At 38.2% G+C, this 19,195-nt stretch overlaps 1 protein-coding gene across 1 annotated transcript in view; it reads right to left on the reverse strand.

Moving 5' to 3' along the window:
• The window catches only part of LOC134663999 (zinc finger protein chinmo), a 105,227-nt gene extending 86,808 nt beyond the window's left edge, over positions 1-18,419 (reverse strand). The window contains exon 1 of the mRNA XM_063520561.1: positions 18,401-18,419. Within this exon, the coding sequence (XP_063376631.1) occupies positions 18,401-18,406 (6 nt within the window). The 5' untranslated portion in view covers positions 18,407-18,419. The remainder of the gene's footprint in view (positions 1-18,400) is intronic.
• Between the last annotated feature and the right edge of the window lie 776 nt (positions 18,420-19,195).

The following is a 19,195-nucleotide window of genomic DNA, read 5'->3' on the forward strand; positions in this document are numbered from 1 at the left end:
ACTTATCTTATTGTGCATGTCAGAAAAGGTATTAACTAGGTACTTATAGTTGAATAAAATATTCGCTGCACTAGAATACGTAGTGCTCTCTGTGACACCTACTCGACGTCGGTAGGTGTGACAGAGAGCACACTAGGTACTATATATTCGCGCGCAGCGAATGTTTAATTCAACTACAACAATTCATTCTATGATAGTCTACTGTCGTCGAGATTTATCGAAAAATAATTCTAACACAAGAGAGCGACAAGTTTTTGAACTTTTACCTGGGTTCCTCTATGATTAATAAAGAAGATTTTAATTTAAGTGGTTTGTATTTCCCCATGCGTTTTAATTTAATTCACTCGAACACGTGACCACCGCCATCTTAGATACAATCTTAGGACTTGACCTTTTAAGTAAACCATGACCGTGAACACCGATTCAAGTTCGTTACGTAACGCCTCTATGCGCTCAGCGCTTTACGTATTGACACTTACTCGTCTACATTTAGAGGTCACAATCCCACGCGGAAGTACGATAGGAACACGGACCAATTCAAATAGTTACTTATTCGACATGTTTCCGATATGATACTGTCAGTGTCAAAAGTGACATTTCTTCGACAAAAAACGCCACTGTCAAAAATGACATTTCTTCAACAAAAAACGTCACTTAGGCCACTGACAGATCAGTACCATATCGGAAACAGATTGAATAACTAAAACTCGAATTGGCCTATAAACTCCTTTATTTGTCTTAAGTATTAAGTTACATGTTTTTCACGCAGTTTATTATTTGGTTTTTGAACGGTTAGTAAAACACTTTGAACTCTCGAATTTTGTACACATATTTATTTACACAAACGGGTCTACCGCGATATAATTTCATTGTTTTTACCTTAAATTCCGACGTTTCAGCTGAGTTTTCGTTTCGGCTCCGTAACCACAGCTGGTGCAACTAAGCTGAAACGTCGGAATTTAAGGTAAAAACAATAAAATTATATCACGGTAGCCCATGTGTGTAATTAAAAACACAGAAAGTCACCGTGACCACAGCTAGTGCAACTCAGCTGAAAGGTCGAAATTTAAGGTGACAATGAAATTATATCGCGGTAGACCTTTTTGTGTAATTAAATACGGTTAGTAAAATTTTAGCCTAAACGACTTCATTATTTTGTTTAACAATCTTTAGGTTGGTAAAATTTTAGTTTTCTAGACGGATTCGCGAGCGAAAGCAAAATATTCATCAGATGGAAGGTCATTGGTTCTATTTAGAATAGAATGCTGATTTGAGGCCTGAATTGGGGTATCCGGTTTAGAATATTATTATGCAACAAGGTTCGATATATATATTTTTGAAAGAATCAATTTTTAAACAATGATATACTCGTAACACCAATTATTAATCTACGTAGAAGTAATATCTAGAGTATTTTAATGACTTAGGTATCGGTACTTTATCCACAGAAGAAACTAGTTATTTGCTTGAATTTTATTGGCTGTTAACATTTAGATTTTAGATACTAGACGACAAAAAAATCAAAAACAGTGCAATGTGATTATGTGATTAAAGTTCGTTTTTAGCATTAGAAAAAAGGTTAACAATTTTGACACTGACATGTCTTTTTATTGAAAAACACTTTTGAAAAATAAGTTACGGCAAATATGTAACAATTATGAATCATATACGATTATTTACATTATTTTGCTATCAAAAACAATCTGTTACTGATTTTTAAAAAGCTTCAGTGAAAAGATACGTCAAGATCGCGTAGTCTTTTTCTAATGCAAAAAAAAATACTACTATAAGTAAATTTAATAAGTGCGAATGAAAATATGTATGTATTGTACAGGGTGTTTGGTACATCGTTTGCCAAATTAAAACGGCAGATAGGTTGAGTCATTTGCTATCTTCTCAGGCCTAGAAATAATTAATTTGACGACCAGTCTGGCCTAGTGGGTAGTGACCCTGCCTGCGAAGCCGATGGTCCTGGGTTCGAATCCCAGTAAGGGCATTTATTTGTGTACTAATATTTGTTCCTGAGTCTTGGGTGTTTTCTATGTATATAAGTATGTATTTATCTATATAAGTATGTATATCGTCGCTTAGCACCCATAGTACAAGCTTTGCTTAGTTTGGGGCTAGGTTGATCTGTGTAAAGATGTCCCCAATATTTAAAAAATAAAATAAAAATAAAAATTTGGCGCACATTTTTTTTTCACTTCTCTATGACAGTTTATCGTAAATTTCATATTTTTACTTGCGTAGTAGTAAAAAAACCATGGCCAATTTTTTTTTCTAGGCATGAGAAGATAGCAAATGACTCAACCTATCTGCCGTTTTAATTTGGCAAACGATGTACCTAACACCCTGTATATGGATTTTGCAAAGACTAAACTATGCCATTATACTTGGGTCGTTACCCGAGTTGGAGGCTAGAAAAAGTCGTTTATAAGTCATGAATGAACAAACTGCCGTATTCGAACTTCAAGGTATTCACAAGAGACGACACGTACTAGATCCATTCTAGATACGTTATAGTTTAGATATCAACTAGTTCTCTTTTGCAGCGCAATTCGGGCAACCAATGTCACTTTTAAGTTAGACAGAGTAAGATATCTATTAGATGTGAATTGAATCTCTAAGTCATAACCTGTGGAAATCGTTCAAGAGTATCTCCAGAATCGCGCAAATGTCAAATTTGACAGGTGAGATCTTAAACATATCGTTATCGTATCTTGGTGATGTCTAAAAGATATGTAATAGATGTCTATTGCAAAATCCAAATCGGGCCCTAAGACATTCAAATCCATACGCGGACACAATAATTACGACAAGGTCGTAACAGAATGTATGTCTTTATATCTAGTGACTTTGTAATATATAGGTAAAGATAGTTTATCAAAACAAGATGTTTTAAGTAAGCTCTGTAAAGGATTGGGCCTAGCGGTAGCATCCTCGATAACTTAGGTGCCTTCCTGGTTGCTTCTTAAAGAATCGTTTGGTACCTTCATCCCAAGGAGTCATCCCTGGAACTGGTTTTTACGAATCCGACCGCCACCTTACCTTCCAACCTGAGGGCCAAGGGAAGCTAGGCTAAGTCAGGTTTTCACACATGGTTTTCCATCATGGAAAAGCTGGTAGTTTTAGGAAATCTCTGCCAAGGATTGGGCGGAAGACATCCTCCTCTATAACTTAAGTGCTTGCTTCTTATCCTTTAACAGCCTAGCCTTTGGTCCTCTTTTAAGAATTTCATATCCTTGGAACTGGTTTTTACGAAAACGAGCACCATCTCACCTTCCAATGATATTTTGTACATAAGAAAAAGTCCGGGTTTGAACCCACGATTTCCGGTTTCAACACTGCACTCCTAACGAGTAATATCGGACCTTCGACGTCCAAAAAGCCTATGTTCTTTTGAGATGGAAATAAGAGGACACTATCGCAACCTAGAAGGATCACTAGGTTGACAAGTTAATGTACAAATGCTGGACCCTGACAGCCAGTTTCCTACCTAGGGGAGGGGGAAGTTTACCTAAGGGACTATACTATAACCACTGTTCTCCTGTCATTGTGGGAGGCTCTGCGGCGCAAATAGCTTCATAAGCTCTCGAGTCTGAGATAAAGACGCAAACGGCAATAAAGATGATTTGACACCTTTTCTAACAATTGTGATTCCCTCCATGATTTTTGGAGTTATATCACCACTTTGTTTACCCATTTTCTTCATTATAGATATATAGGAGACTGACGATGAAGAAAGAACTTACCTTTTGTGTGTGTATTTTGGCCCAAGTAACAACCCTAACAATTTCGTGGATTAATAAAGGGACCCACTGATTAACAGTCCGCCGGACGATATCGGCCTGTCAGTTAGAACAAAATTTTGACAGTTCTGAACAAGTGACAGGCCGATGCCGTCCGGCGGACAGTTAATCAGTGGGCTCCTTAGCTTTTGCTTCAGTTATGGGAGTGAAATATCAACCCATAAAGTCCCACTGCTAGGAATGGTAGGATTAGTCCCCCACAAAGGCTCATCTGAATTGGAGACATCGCCCATATCTTTTTAATTACTCGCAGATGTATGCTGCTTTCCTTACGATGTTTTCTTTAGTCTAAAAGCCTGTTGCGTAAAATAAATGATGTAATTCCTATATAAGTCCAGACAAATTGATTGGTTTCAAGTACGGTTTCCACCCACTACCTCCGGTTTAGAAACCGTACGCCTTATTAATCAGAATTTATCATTCCATTCTCTATTCGGTATGGGTCACTAGTTGGCATGGGACTTCTGAAGGCCTACCGCGAACCATGTTCGACGTGTTGCCTCCCTGTCACACTTACGTACGAATTTACAAGTGCGACAGAGAGGCAACACGTCGAACGTGGTTCGCGGTAGACCCTTTGAGACCTTTGTAGAGCTGTCAAATTGTATGAAGACTTTTAAAAGGTAATTACATTCTGCATGCATGACTTCATAAACCATGTTCCAGAAAACATCCCTAATTGTCACTTCCTAAATAATCAAGTTTTCCGTACGTACAATCGTACCGATACGGAAATTAATTATTTATCGCCCGGAGTTCGTATTTTGATGGCAGGGCTTAAATTCGAGTAGCAAGAATCCGTCTCCATGGCGACGATCCCTTTGATGGATTTACGGGCCTGCTCTAGTTTGCACACTAATTTAAACATCCACAATCATGCCCGCTGTAGGGCTTTTTGGAGCGTACTTGTTTGCGATTAGACCTTTAATTTATAGTTATCTAGAAATCAGTACCTATTAGGTAGGTAATCTTGTACATGATGAGTACAATTTCCCGTAATCCTGAGGACCACCACTTACCAGGAGGTAAGGGCATTTATTTTTATGATGATACAGATATTTGTTCTTGAGTCATGGTTGTTTTCTGTGTATTTAAGAATTTATATATTATATATATCGTTGTCTGAGTACCCACAACACAAGCCTTCTTGAGCTTACCGTGGGGCTTAGTCAATTTGTGTAAAAAATAATGTCCTATAATATTTATTTCCTTAGGTTACCTGTAGAGTAGCTAATTGTGTCGATATCAATTTGTTATCAATCGTCCATGCGAATCTGGAATATATTTTAGTACGAGTATATATGTATATACCAAAAATATAATATAACAGTCCAAAGGCCGCTTCATAATGATTTTCTTACTTTCATATTACTTTTTCCTTTATTTTATATGCCTTTGGCGAGATCAAAGTTTTATTTTAAATTCAAAAGGCAGCGTCTGAAAAAATAGCACCAGTCAGACAGGGCATGTCACCTATCAGACCGCCGACGAGAGTGCGACCAACTATCGAATATTTTTTTCGCGAAAGAAAATCTTACGCACACATGTAAATCTTTTGTAGAAAGTAGACGTGATTATATTAATCGTCTATCACTGACTGTCCACTATGCCAGCGAGAGCTTTTTCTAAGAGCTATCAATGACAAACCGGCCAAGTGCGAGTCGGACTCGCGCACGAAGGGTTCCGTATCAATAGCAAAAAACGGCCAAAAAAAATCACTTTTGTTGTATGGCAGCCCCACTTAAATATTTATACCTATTCTGTTTTTAGTACGTAGTTGTTATAGCGGCAACAGAAATAAATCATTTGTGAAATTTTGAACAGTCTAGCTATTACGGTTCATGAGATAGCCTGGTGACAGACAGACAGACAGTCTTAGTAATAGGGTCCCGTTTTTTCCCTTTAGGCACGGAACCCTAAAAAACCATGCTCATTATTCGTTCCTATGTAATCATCGGCAGAAGGGCTACCTTAATGGCTCCTCTACACGATAGGCCAGCGCCGGCCACTCCAAGGGACGCAGCCATGCGGTAGAATGAGATTATAACAATATCACTTGCTCCCATAAATGCGTCCCTTGGAGTGGCCGGCGTTGGCCCATTGTGTAGAGGAGCCATAAGGTCAGTGTCAAGATGAATTCATCTTCCATCTTACCTCAACGGGACGGTATAAATATTGAACAGATTTAGTTTACCCTATTATAGTCATAGACACCACCTGTGATCGATGGAGCTATCATTCACCGCTGAACAATCACGCTGACAGACTAACTAGACGGTTATTATAACTTGGAAAGTATCACAACTTTATAATGGGGATAGGTTGAAAGTTTTTGCAGACATACGGATTGTAACATACGCACAATCAATATAATAGTTATAGTTACATTAGTTACCTAACTATAGCCGGTCAAACAACTTTGTCAGTAGAAAAAAAGGCACGAAATTCAAATTTTCTACCCTTTGCGCCTCCATTTTTTTTTACTGCCGCTTTTTTCTACTGAGGTAAATGGCTTGACAGACTATATTTAGAGACATAACAAGACTGTCATTGTTTTAGATGCACTCAAGCGCCTACCTACAGCTAAAAAAAAGTTTTTAAATTAAATATTATGGGTCATAAACTACCGTATGTGGCCGAATTCTAGTAGAGCGACACCGCTCATCAAGCAACCAATTCATTTTCAAAGTAGGTTACGTACGTCAAACGAGTATTCGAGACTCAAGACATTCAAGGACTACGTGCTTTAACTTTCCAAAGACAATCATGCCAAAAGAATGGACACAAAACAATAACATAAATACAAAACTCGTCCCACGCGGCCATGCCAACTTCGGACAATTTATGAAGCCTTTCATAGGCCTATGGTGGAGGGAAAGGGCGATGATGGTTTTTGGAAGACGCGTCTTGATATGGTCACCCTACGCTTCGAACAAAAGGGCATCAGCTGGAACAAGAATGCTTTTCAATTTGCACTCTATTAACTACGAGCGAAGGTTGCAAATGGTATGAATTCGGTATGGAATTAGTGCAAGTTAGTTCTGAGGTTTGTTATATCAATAAAATTGTTACATGATGCATGACGTATTAATCTTGATATTAAATGAGAAGATGTGATTTGAATCGTTTAGAGGCTGGTTTAGCAGATAAGTTGCGGTGCTCATAGCAATTTTGAATATGATTAAGTCATAGATTAAGTAGCAAGCGAAGATTATGTAAGAATTGTAAGATATGTGTCGTGACTCCACGAGGCAGTAGGGTGACAATGACATTTATCCTGTTTACATCCAGTCGCGAAATCTTATTTGAATACCTAAATAAAACATTTATTCGCGGTTAGATCTAGTTTCAATAAGAATGTGTAAAATTGTGGAAATCAAAGAAATCTTAATACATAATACGGACTTTATTTAGTGCCCAACAAACTTATTTTTAAACATTTTTAACTTAGCAGTACCTATAAATACATAAATGCTAGTTGAAATGATAAGATTAGAGTATCAAGAAGGTGTACAGTAATAGCCATTTCATGAGTTCAGTGTTCATGCAGACCCTAAGAGATATTATCATGAACGCGCAAGATAGACGAAAAATACAACGAAATCTCCCCTGTTTTCCTGGTGTTGCGAATTTTCTCAACAAAAAATTACGCCTTCCGGCAAAATGAACTGCACTTGAAATGCTCGCTCAACCGTATTATACTTGCCGCAAAACTAACTGGCCCCTGAGATCATAACGCTATCTCCTTTACCCTTGTTAAGATCAACCAAGAGTGAAAGAGATGGCATTATGACCTGACTCGCCACTTAGTTTTGCGGCAAGTATTAGAACAGTGCCCCGTCTAACTAGCATTGTCTATGGTCGAAGGGCGAGGGGCGCGGGCGCGGGCGGGCAAGTTCGGAGGCCCGGCGCGCACAAATAGCAAACTGCGACTTGGCATACAGCGAACATCCCATGCAGGGCCGCACTTGGCACGCTAGAGCAAACATAGATAAAAATCTTTTTCTTTTTTTTTTAGATAATCATTTTGCAGGATTTTTGGAACGAGACCCGTTTTGCATTTGTTTTTATCTAGTAGCGGTTTCACATTTCGTGGAGAAGTTATTATAGAATTCAATGGAATTCGCAATAAACTTGCAGATTTACAGTCATACTGATTGTTGTTGACATTTCTTTGATAATATTGACTTAATATTTTTTCTATGGTTTAAATTTCAAAACGACATAATAAAAGTTGCAAACGTTGGACATTTTACCCGTAAGTTAGGGATTTTTATCACAAATATTATGCCAAGAAACCGAACCAAGTTTACCTAACGCTCGAAACATTGTTCAATTTAGTTTAGGTATTATATATTGATTTTCGTATCCTAAGTAAACTTACCTACAGCGTCATACCTACTAGACACACCGGCAATACATGTTTACAGGATTTCCACACATGTACACAAAAGTTTTATAAATAAAAATACCCAGCTATTTACTAAATCCCCTTCTTAGCCTACCCATATACCATGTCCAAAAAAGATGACAATAATTTGAGGTCAGTACATTGAATTCGTCGCCACATTGTCTGTCATATATTATGAGTTTTTACAGGACAATTAAATAGCAATAATCCCAAATAAGACTGTAATTGTGAATAACTGGCCTACATAGCCGTAGCGTAGATTTGTTTGGAAAATTAAACGGTTCCTTCTCTTCTATTAAACTTTTAATGCGTTTTTCATTGCATCATCTGACAGTTTAAAGTGTAGGTACAGAACAATTTTAACTTTTAAATAAATACTCATAAGTCGTCCATTAAAAGTAAAGTTTTCAAATTATGACACACGTAACAGTGGTTTTTTCTTAGCAGTTGTATTACACCTAAAATAAAATCTACAACCTTTACCTTAAAATATTTTCTAAAACCTCTAGACAACCCCTACTCTATACCATTTTCCATGGCTACCTATCTGGGACCCGTTACCGAGAGATACATAATCAGCTCGTCTGTCGGAAATCAGACGTACACAACAAGTGTCCCGTGGGCGAGCCACCGAGTCTCTGATCTTTTCACATGCTTCATATTTATTGAGACATTCGTAAACATTATTCTATATTTTCCTTCAATTACGGTTCCGAAAAAAATGTACGTAAAGATACATTACCCAAATACACATAGAAGGCACCAAGGTAAATAGAGCGCGTACTGACAGGTCAAATCAGCCATGTTTTATTAAATACGAAAAGGCTTTCGGGAGGCAAGACATCTATCTAATTTTAGTTTTCAATATTTTTATTCAAGGAAATTAATGTAGGTGGGTACTTTTTACTTGTTTTTCTCAATGCTGATTTTTATAAAGAAAAACATAGCCCAAATCAGTGTCTAGACAGTCCTCGAATTATACCGGCTCTAATACGTTATAATAAACTAATCCCCTTTTAATTACAAACGGTTTAATTAAATTGACGTCAGATGCCGACCTTTCTCGCTATTAAATTTGCTGTAAATCCTTTACATTTTCGCAAAGTGCGATCGGTAATAGTTCTCACTGAAACTTGTCAAAAGCGTATCCAAAAACTGGGAGCTCGCACATTTGACCTTCGGATATCCAGGTATAGATTCGGGCGATATTGAGGGAAGTTGCTGAAAAGAGCTTGAAATAAGCGGCGCGGGGCGCGGGCGGGCGGGGAGTGCTAGTTACTATCGCAACGAGCTCATTGCCATGACTACGAGGCTTCGAATCCGGCCCTGGGTGGCCTTGCAATGGAATGGGGAGGGCAATAGCCCCGTCTACTTGCAAGTCGCTATCAATTCGCGCTTGCCAACGTCTCTGACGACGTACCCAGCGCTTTCCGCGCTCCAACAGTGAATTTTCAAGGTCGTTAACGAGTCTGCTTGCAGTGCGAACAAATGTTCCGTATCTACGTGACTAAATCGACATTTTTAGGCGCCTCGCTATCGGTTTCTATGTCGTTGTCTCGCTCCGACCCGAACGATCCAATATCGAATTCGCATACCAAACATAGATGTGTAAATATAAGCCCATCTATCGAGCGTTAATAACCAAAGTTGAAAAGCTTACTAAACTAGTTTTGCCGGCTGAAATTCTAATATTTGGCATACTAAAACAAAAGCCGTTTGCGTGTCGGCAAACAAAACCTTAGCACCGACAATGAAATCCTTCATAGCCAGGAAACCTTATAACAAGCACTTTATCCGTGTTAAAGTTCACGTGATTCCGACCCTTATTGCTTCATCGTAGGTCGTATTATCGGTGATAATAGCACGCGCGGCAGGAGCGCGGGGTTATTGCAGATATGCAGTAAAGCGTTGGTTAGGCTTACGAGTCTTACGACTATACATTGCGGGTTACGTCGGTTATAGCGTGGAGCCATTGCATGCTGGGGCTGAAATATGGAAGGATGTCAGCGATGGTATCGGTTTTAGTGCGCGATAAGGCGTCATGTAGTACGAAAACTGGACTTGCGTGCGTTTTCTCGCGTGCTCCCAGCCAGTTTCCTATGAAAGACTGGCCTCGATTTCAGAGCTTATACTGTTATAAGTTATTCCACCCTGCACACTATGTAGAATTTTGTTATATCCATATATTGTCTACGGTAAAGCTGGGAATATTAAAAAGATAGAGCATCGCTTTGACCGCCTTCGAGGATGGTCATAAATAGGTGTTTGAAGTACTTTATGTTAATAGTTAATTTTAAGGTTGAGTGGGATAGTTGAGTAATTTTTGTGTGTTTTATGAAGGCGAATACCGTTATCTAAAAGGCCTAATTTATTTATTTATTCTTGTAGCATGATCATTAACAGACAGAGCCGCTTATTAACTACTTATTATAAGAATCTCTAGACTTACTGGATATCATTATGACCAGCATATATATGTGTCTCTTTGGACACAGGCTTCTTCTTATTATTCAAGAGGGTTCGCTTTCTTTGCATATTTCTTCAAGATATTTTCGTCTACCTAAAAAAATGGTATCACTTAATGTTTAGCTCCCAGCTCTTCACCCAAAAGCTCAGCCATGCTAGCCCCTTTTGTGACGGTGCCACTCATGCTACCCATACAAGAAACTGTCTGTACCTATATGTACTCCTATACTGCCTAAATAAAAGAACCTAGTTTACGCTTTATGCACGTTCAACATTCCTAATAACGTTGTCAAAAAAAGCTTATTAGGTACTAGTTCAACTTTTCCATGGAAACGCCACCCCTAGCCCAAAAAGTGAAAAAAAAGTAGATATTTTTGCTGAGCGGTTTATACGGGTGGAGCAAGGGTATTCTATAAATGTCGACAACGTCGCTATCCTTTTTCCACATAGGTAGTTGGAAATGGGTGCGATGGTGAACAGAACATCCAAATCCTGAATTGTCGAATAGTCGAAAAACGCCTACGCCTCCTCGCCTGCCTCCCATATACTCTACTAAGCAAAAGTCTGTTAGATGTCTGAGTCTGAGAGAGACATACTACTTTCTGTATTTGAGCAAAAACAGTGCCCTAAATACGAAGCTAGCCCAGCTACATCCCGTTTTAAGGTTCCGACCAAAGTTTGCCAAAATTCAGGAGGGATTTAATTTTTAAATTGAGACCGTATTTAGAAAAATCAGCTCAGAATTCCTTTTACACAAAAAGTATAAAATTATTAGATTTTTGGACTACGGTCGTAGCAAATTCATGCATTTACGACAGACTCAAAGCAAACAGAAGAATTTGACCTTACAAGACCTACGGAAATGTAGGTTTACCCCAGGTGCGTCGTTGCTTTATAAAAAAAAATATTGCAATTTGTTTACTTTTTCTACTACTGTAGCCCACTAACCCAACTATAATTTAATATTTTATTTATTTTGTTAAAGTCCAAAATGCAATAGCACTTTAAACTCTCGCGTTTTGTACACATAATTTAATTACACAAACGGGTCTACTGCGATATAGCATCGGAATTCGGAATTTAAGGTAAAAACAATGAAAATATATCGCGATAGACCCGTTTGTGTAATTAAATAAATGCAATAGCAGGCCGACAACAACATTATGATGGCGCCCAACGTAGGGATATGTGCTCGTTCGACGTCATATTACGGTTTTTGTGGCTTTACATAAGTTTAAAAAAGTATTTTCATACAGTTTTCAGCATCATAGCAAACTTACAACATTATTATTGAAATAAGTAAGAAGAAAAACATTGAGACATTATTTAAAGTGGTCATTATGCAGATCAATTTATCAAATTGAGGTGTATCAGAATATGGCGGCATGTATTTCATAGGGAGTCAAAGTCATACATCTACTTTTAAAGCTGAAGAAGCATCTATAGGTAATAGCCAATACAAATATTTTAATAACTTAAGAAGGGGGTCGAATACAAAAAAAATGCCCTAACTTAAATGGTAATAAGAAGTAAGAAAAAATTATTTGCCGGAAAACGCTTTTATCGCAATAGGTACGTTTATATTAACCGTCATTTGTTAAAGCTGAAAAGATGTACCTTGTTCATAAAAAAATTAGAGACATTACAAATATCAAACCAATTAAATTTATACAAAGTTCACAACTCTGAATTCGCTCTGTCCCAGGGGCTGCCCCGCCGCGTCTGGCGGTCTGAATTAAAGCATCAAAGATTCTGATGTCTAGAAGAAAAACGCTCTAACGGCTGACTGATCTCACAATACTTAAGACAATTTTGGCTTGAGACCAATCGAATAAAGACGAAAGGCGGTAATTTTTCACCTTTCTCTGTCTCAAATTGAATGCTGACTAGGGACTCTTATTTAGGTCACTTTAAGTAGCGCATTGAGATTACATTGGAATTGGTTTGGTCGGTGTGTCCTTATTCCTCTTAGAGGAGAAAGTGTCAAGCAAGCCAATGTCTTAGATTGGGATTACATTTTTAAGGTTAAATGACTCTTGAATTTTCTAGATGGGAGGGAGACTGTTGACGCAGCGTCGAAACAGGTGTTTACTGTCTAGAATGCCTACGACTTAAATTTCAAAGGGCTTGCGTTCGATTTCCAGCTGAACAGCCCGTGTAAACAGATCATGCCTAAATTATTTGCTTGGAAATGTTAATGTAGCATTAATTTAAGTACTATTGAATGATCGGAAGCTGAACGATCCTTTAAACTCTGCGGTTACAAAATTCACTTTCCCGCCTTTGTCCATTTAATCTACATTTGTCACCCTTTTTTCACTCTCTCCTCTCATCTACTCAAAGGCTAACTGAAAGAGATCCATCCAACTTTGTACGTCTTTTCTTACTTATTGTATTATGTTATTTTTAATATCCATGTCTTTTTGTACAAAAACGAGTTTACTACTACTACTACGAAAGTAATATTCATCTTCATGTAGAAATAAGTAAGAAGTATATACTTATAACTACTCAACCATAACCACCAACCGAATCTAACAGATGACTGAAAAAAACTGCAGCAGACTTAATCAGTTATTCACCTGTCCTGCTAGCATGAGTTGCGTTCTCGCGCGCGACTCCATACATCAAGCGCGATTTCAAAGTATGTACTCGCGCGCGAGAACGCAACTTATCCTAGATCGTCTGATGACACACTCACTATATCCATCCCTTAATCTCCAAACCCTTATCATTATCAAGTTATCAACATATATTAAAAAATCTAGAAACCGAATCTAAACTAATATGCAACCTTAGCCACAACACAATGGTGCTGAAAAATAAGTCAAATTAGCATTATCAATAATGGATATATCTACATTGTAAACTTAACACAGAACCTTGAACTACTAAAGAACACAGCAAATAACAGGTATAATAATAACTAATTAGTAGTAATTAGCTTCATTCATTAAATTAGGTACAAGAGAAGTTTCGGCAAACACCTCCGGAACAAACACAGACGCAATTATATTAGCATTAATATGATTTTATCACAAACAAAGTAGTCATTAGATTCTCTGACGTACTAAACCTGAAACTTAGGTCACATCTTACAAAAGAATCATATTTAGATAAGATATGACCCGGAAACACTCCTTATTCATATGTTGTCACAAATAAGTCATATGGACTCAATATCTATTATCCAACAGACGACTGAATCCTAAGGTAACCCTAACAAAAGAAACACAATAACCCACAAATGTAACCCAGAATCTTTATTTCGCTCAATTCATAAATTGACTGGACCCCTTAAAGGGTTGAGGTGAGGAACCGTCTAGACGACCCTAAAGGACGGGTTTTGATAAGGGTGTTGTCGACGACCTTGAACTTTATAACGACTTAAACAAATGAGGCCTCGCACGGGCACGCTTCACTCTTATTCCATAAATCATGCAAAATATGTACCACCCCTGAGAAAACGACGCCTTCAATTTTCGTTCATAACAAAAGCTCCCAGACTAGCACTTCTTACTCGCCCTAAGGAACTGAAACGCGAAATTACTACTAAGATCATGTCTAATTGCTCAGGAACTCGCTAAATGTACCCCTGCGCAACAGTCGATACCTCGACACAAAACAACCTAGACCTGGCCCGGTAGACGTACCAAAATAAGCTGAGCCAGTTCCTAAACAAAAAGAAAACTGAAATAAACAAGGTCGGGGAATCGACGCCGCCGTCGCCGCCGCCATAAAGACCGACGTCCGTCCTTGAAAATGGGGGGTTCTTACAAATTGGGTTATTACAGTGCGTGGGGGCGTGGGGGTCACGACGGGACGTGCAAGCGAGAGGCGGCTAGCTTAGCCTACGCGTGTTACGCATGCGGAAACGGGACGGAAGTGCGTGGGCGTACCTCCGCTGCGCCACCCCATCGCCCGGCACGCCTCTCCAGGAAGGAGTCCCGGCCCAGACTAGGGCTCCGGCGCCGATCATTATAATTACTCTCCAAGGTGAGCCGGGAGCCTGCAACCCCACCGGCGGCCTAATCCAGCGCGCCTCCGGGACTCAAAAGCTATTCCCAACATAATATTACCAGCACCAAACACTTCTACTGTAATTAAAAGCACTCGAACATCATCCGCCTATCCGAACGACGGCAATTATGAGCCAAATTAAAAGGCCTCTTGATTTCGAGTGTAGTTAGCTGAAGATTTCTATTCGCAATCGACGAAATCATATCAATCTATACTTTCAATATAAATTATCAAAAATTTAATTTCGCTTTTTTCTGGAAATGGTATCGAGGATTTCAAATAAATTTATAATAGAATGTTTTGCATTGGATAATTCCAGCAGCATAATTGGGCTCAGACATTATCAAAATGCCTGAGCCCAATTATTAGTAACACAGCTATAGAAACTCATTTTAACATCGGCTATTGTCCAAGCTAGTCTCATTAAAAGCTTAAACAAATCAGCGGTCCTTTGCTCGCCGTATAGCGTCGAAAGTTTCTGAAAGTTGGGCTCACCACTGGTTTAATAAAAAATAGCGGGCATTCTGCAAATTGAACACTGCTTATAAAAAAACTAAGTTAAATATTATAATCGTCACAACTTATCAAAGCATACTTCCTAACCTCAGCTAATTTGGTCCTTTAAAAACTTACACAATCCAGCCGTCAATTAGGCAAAGCGCCGACAGTTTCTGAAAGTTGCGCTAATCACCGCTCGAGGAAAGTTGGCCGAAGTTCGCAAGTTGTCTTTGTGCAGTCGACGGCGAAGTGTTCAGGTGTCAGGCAGCTGTGGATGAAGTGCCCATTGACGGCTGACGGCTTACGATGTCATTTAAGCCGGCAGGGCTGTTTTGAGAACTTTAAATCGAAACGCCTTAAGGGTTATTTTATTTTGTCGATTGATCAGGAATACGGTAAAAAGCCAGTATGGTAGAGTCGACAACGCGCAGTTACATCCCTGGAGTAGCAAGATTATAGTACTGATCAAGCCATAGGTACTCGTACTCGTACACCTAAAGTTAGGTATATAGGTAATGAAATCAGATTGTCTGGGTAGAATTCATAAGTTCTTGGTATTATTCATTTTACACTATTTTTAATATAGCTTTTCTTTAAAAAAATCTAAATCTGTTATCCAGACACAAACAGAATCTTTTTTTAACCCCGATTATTTTTCTATACAAGAACAACCTTTCTATACAATCAAAGCTTTTGCGAGACTAAACATACATAATTCGTACCAGACGGTCTACAAAACTTACATTTACAGCCTTACATTTTAACCGAGTAGGCCCGCAATCTCCAACTTAACAAAACAACTTTTCCGATCATAAACAACCTTTGTTCTCAGCTCTACTGGCTTGGGCCGCACGGGCTATTTGTTTAGAATCGGCCTGAATGGATTGCGACTTAGGACCAGACACGCGCGTTATTCAGAATTAGGTCTAGAAGGGATTCGAAATGGAGATAAACCATACATATAATTATACAAAATTTATTAAAATTACATCACAGCTGTTACGATATTGAGACATTATTTTTATTTATCTGATCTGAGTTAAAATTTTATTTTTTTTAACCAAATGTTACAAAGAGAAACCTATTCATTGGGTTTCACGAGCAATCGTTTATATTTTACTGTCTCAAGGCATAAAAAAAGCTGTCAAAAATGTATTTTTATTTTGTTAATCTAGCCCCGCTAACACGAAGCACACGTCATGTTGATCAAAAGACTGAATGGCGTGCGCCCCTACGCTTCTCGCTTCATAGAATTAGCACTAGGCTGGATTACCTACCTTTTTATAGCCGCTTAACTTGTTTTATATTTATGTATGACTACAATACAGAGCTTTGTTGTGAGAATACTAGACCGTAAACTGAATGAAGGGATTTAAATGCTGGTGGTAACCTCTAGACTTAACATTTTTGAAAATAATATGCAAATGAACGAGATTGGCTTTGACACACTTATCTTTCTATTATAATAATATTTGTATAATAAAAGGCTCTAATAATACATTGCAGCACTCGACCGGTAGTTGTGGAGATCTTTGCGGGGACTGGAGAGATCTATGCATCACTGGACGTCTCGCAACTAATAAATATAATGTTGAAGAATAAGGTTCCAAGTACGATATACAATATAATAAAAAAACGATACTAAACATTAATGAAATAGATATATATGTATAAACATAAAGAAAAACAGGAGATTCAACAAAAAAAGGGTAATGTTTACTATATACAAAACACGCAGGCAACGATTATAACTTAAAACCAAATCCTCAACTAAGTTAAACTTAATACAAAACCAAGTTCCACCGCTATTAGTTCCAGTAATTTATCTATTTAACCTATTCGCCGAGCCACATTCCAAACGCACATTGCGATAACGATGACGTAATGCTACGACCGGCCGGGGGCCAATTATCCTCTAGCCGCCCATATGTCAAACCTTGCCAAGCAAAATGAAATTTTATTTCGTCAACACAAAGTTCAAATTAGAATGGAACAGGTGACCTTTTTATAGGTCTCTGGGCGGCTAGAGGTTATGCGAGGAATATCCCCCTAACAACAAACTGCGTCGCCAAACGTAATACGAACCGACCAGCGTCACTCCACCCCTGGCTTACTACGCTCATGCTCCGCTCTGAACCGCGTACGGCGTTCTACTGCGGGGAAAGGAAGGCCACGCTTAGCTGGCGGTTTATCGCTTCTCAGTCATTTGTTACTAGTTAAAAATTCACTCACTTGCAGCTTCTTTGTACGTGGTAGAAATTCAAATAGTTCAGTGACCTTAACATGTGTTTAAGAGATGTGGGGAGCGCAGTAATTAGCGGCAATACACACCTCGTAAGAGAGCGGACGAATGAACAATTTTTTGCACTATAATTGATATCAAGAGAAACCAAGAAAATATAGTAAAATTAAATTAACAGATCTGTGATGTGTGCATAATTAAGCATAGTAAATAAAGTAATAGCCGTCATAAGCGTATATTAGAAATAAGTGACTTATGATTACATTACATTGGTTAAAAAAACTACAGTGTGTGTCATCGTATTACACTCTAGCTACTACTACGGCCGCGGGCCGTACCCTAGAGTAGAGTAGAGTAAAGCTGGAAAACATAGTGAGGAAACCTGCAGACATCTGCGAATAAATTCAGATTCAAAGAAATAAAAAACCCGCATTGGGCCAGTGTTGTCGTGGGGACTCTAGGTGGGGACTTAAACCCTCAGCGCATGAGAGGTATGTGCCCAGCGGTGGGATGTAGCGGCGGGACGAGGCCTTTTTTGCAAATCCCGTGGTGTAGGTAGTCTGCGTTATGAAAATGCAACAATGAAAGTGTTTGGCGGTTTACCCCCGAAACCGAAATCGCATTGTCTAAACCATATAAGTAATTAAACAGTTTTTACATTTTCACATAAACTATAAAGTGCAATATTTATAATTGCGTAGTAGTCAAGTCCAATTCAGAAACGAACAATTTTATAGGTTTGATATAAGAAATATATCTATGGCGTAGGTAACATTTTATACTTGGTCAAGCAAATCTTGTCAGTAGAAAAAAGCGGCAAATTTTAAAAATGTAGGCGCGAAGGGATATCGTCTCATATAAAATTTGAATTTCGCGCCTTTTTCTACTGACAAGATTTGCTTGACCGTCTATAATTAACTGTAATACAAAAACAATTACCTGTTATTTTTAAACTGCCATCTTGAACCCCAAGCTGAAAAGAAAAAAAAAACACTCATAAATTGTAATAAAATCAATATTTAAGCCTAGACTAGTAGAGCCACATAACAGGTTACTTCATATCATAATGGAAACACTATGTATTACATTTTTTGAAATTTATACGTTCAATTTACAGGCTTCTTCTAAGTATATAACCCTCGGGTACCAATTATGTACCTACATATTTTATTGGATAAACTTTTATTTTATTTATTTATGTACACAATTTTAACTTGATAAACAGAAATTTAGTATTTCCAGGCGTATTTTTCACAGGAGATTATAAAGGGATAAGACGTTCAAAGAAGCGATTATTGATTAGATTTAAAATAACTTCGTTGTTAATGAGCTCGGTTTAACAGGATAAACTTGGCAACGGGCGAATAAAGGTATTTATCTGATAAATACCTACTTTTTAGCCATCTAGTTGTAGGTATAGGTAATATCATTTTCAATTTGAGAACGAACATCACTAACGTAATAATATGTTAACCTTAAATCGATCGAATAACGTCATTGACGTCAGGCCAATTCGAAATCACACTGATATCAGAGTAACATAGGTATACTTAAATGATGTCATTCAGATACCGTGAATTTCGCTCGAACTTGTGTATCTGTTGGCGCGGGCGAGACGCACGATACCTAAATGACATCATTCAAATATCGTTCTCATATCAGTGTATGTTCGAATTGACCTGTGTAGGTAATCAAAGCCAACAATTTCATATTGGTCTATCATAAAATAATCGTTAGGCCTTAAAACAA

The sequence above is a fragment of the Cydia fagiglandana genome, chromosome 4 (assembly GCF_963556715.1).
Source record: "Cydia fagiglandana chromosome 4, ilCydFagi1.1, whole genome shotgun sequence".
Classification (NCBI taxonomy): Eukaryota; Metazoa; Arthropoda; class Insecta; order Lepidoptera; family Tortricidae; genus Cydia; species Cydia fagiglandana.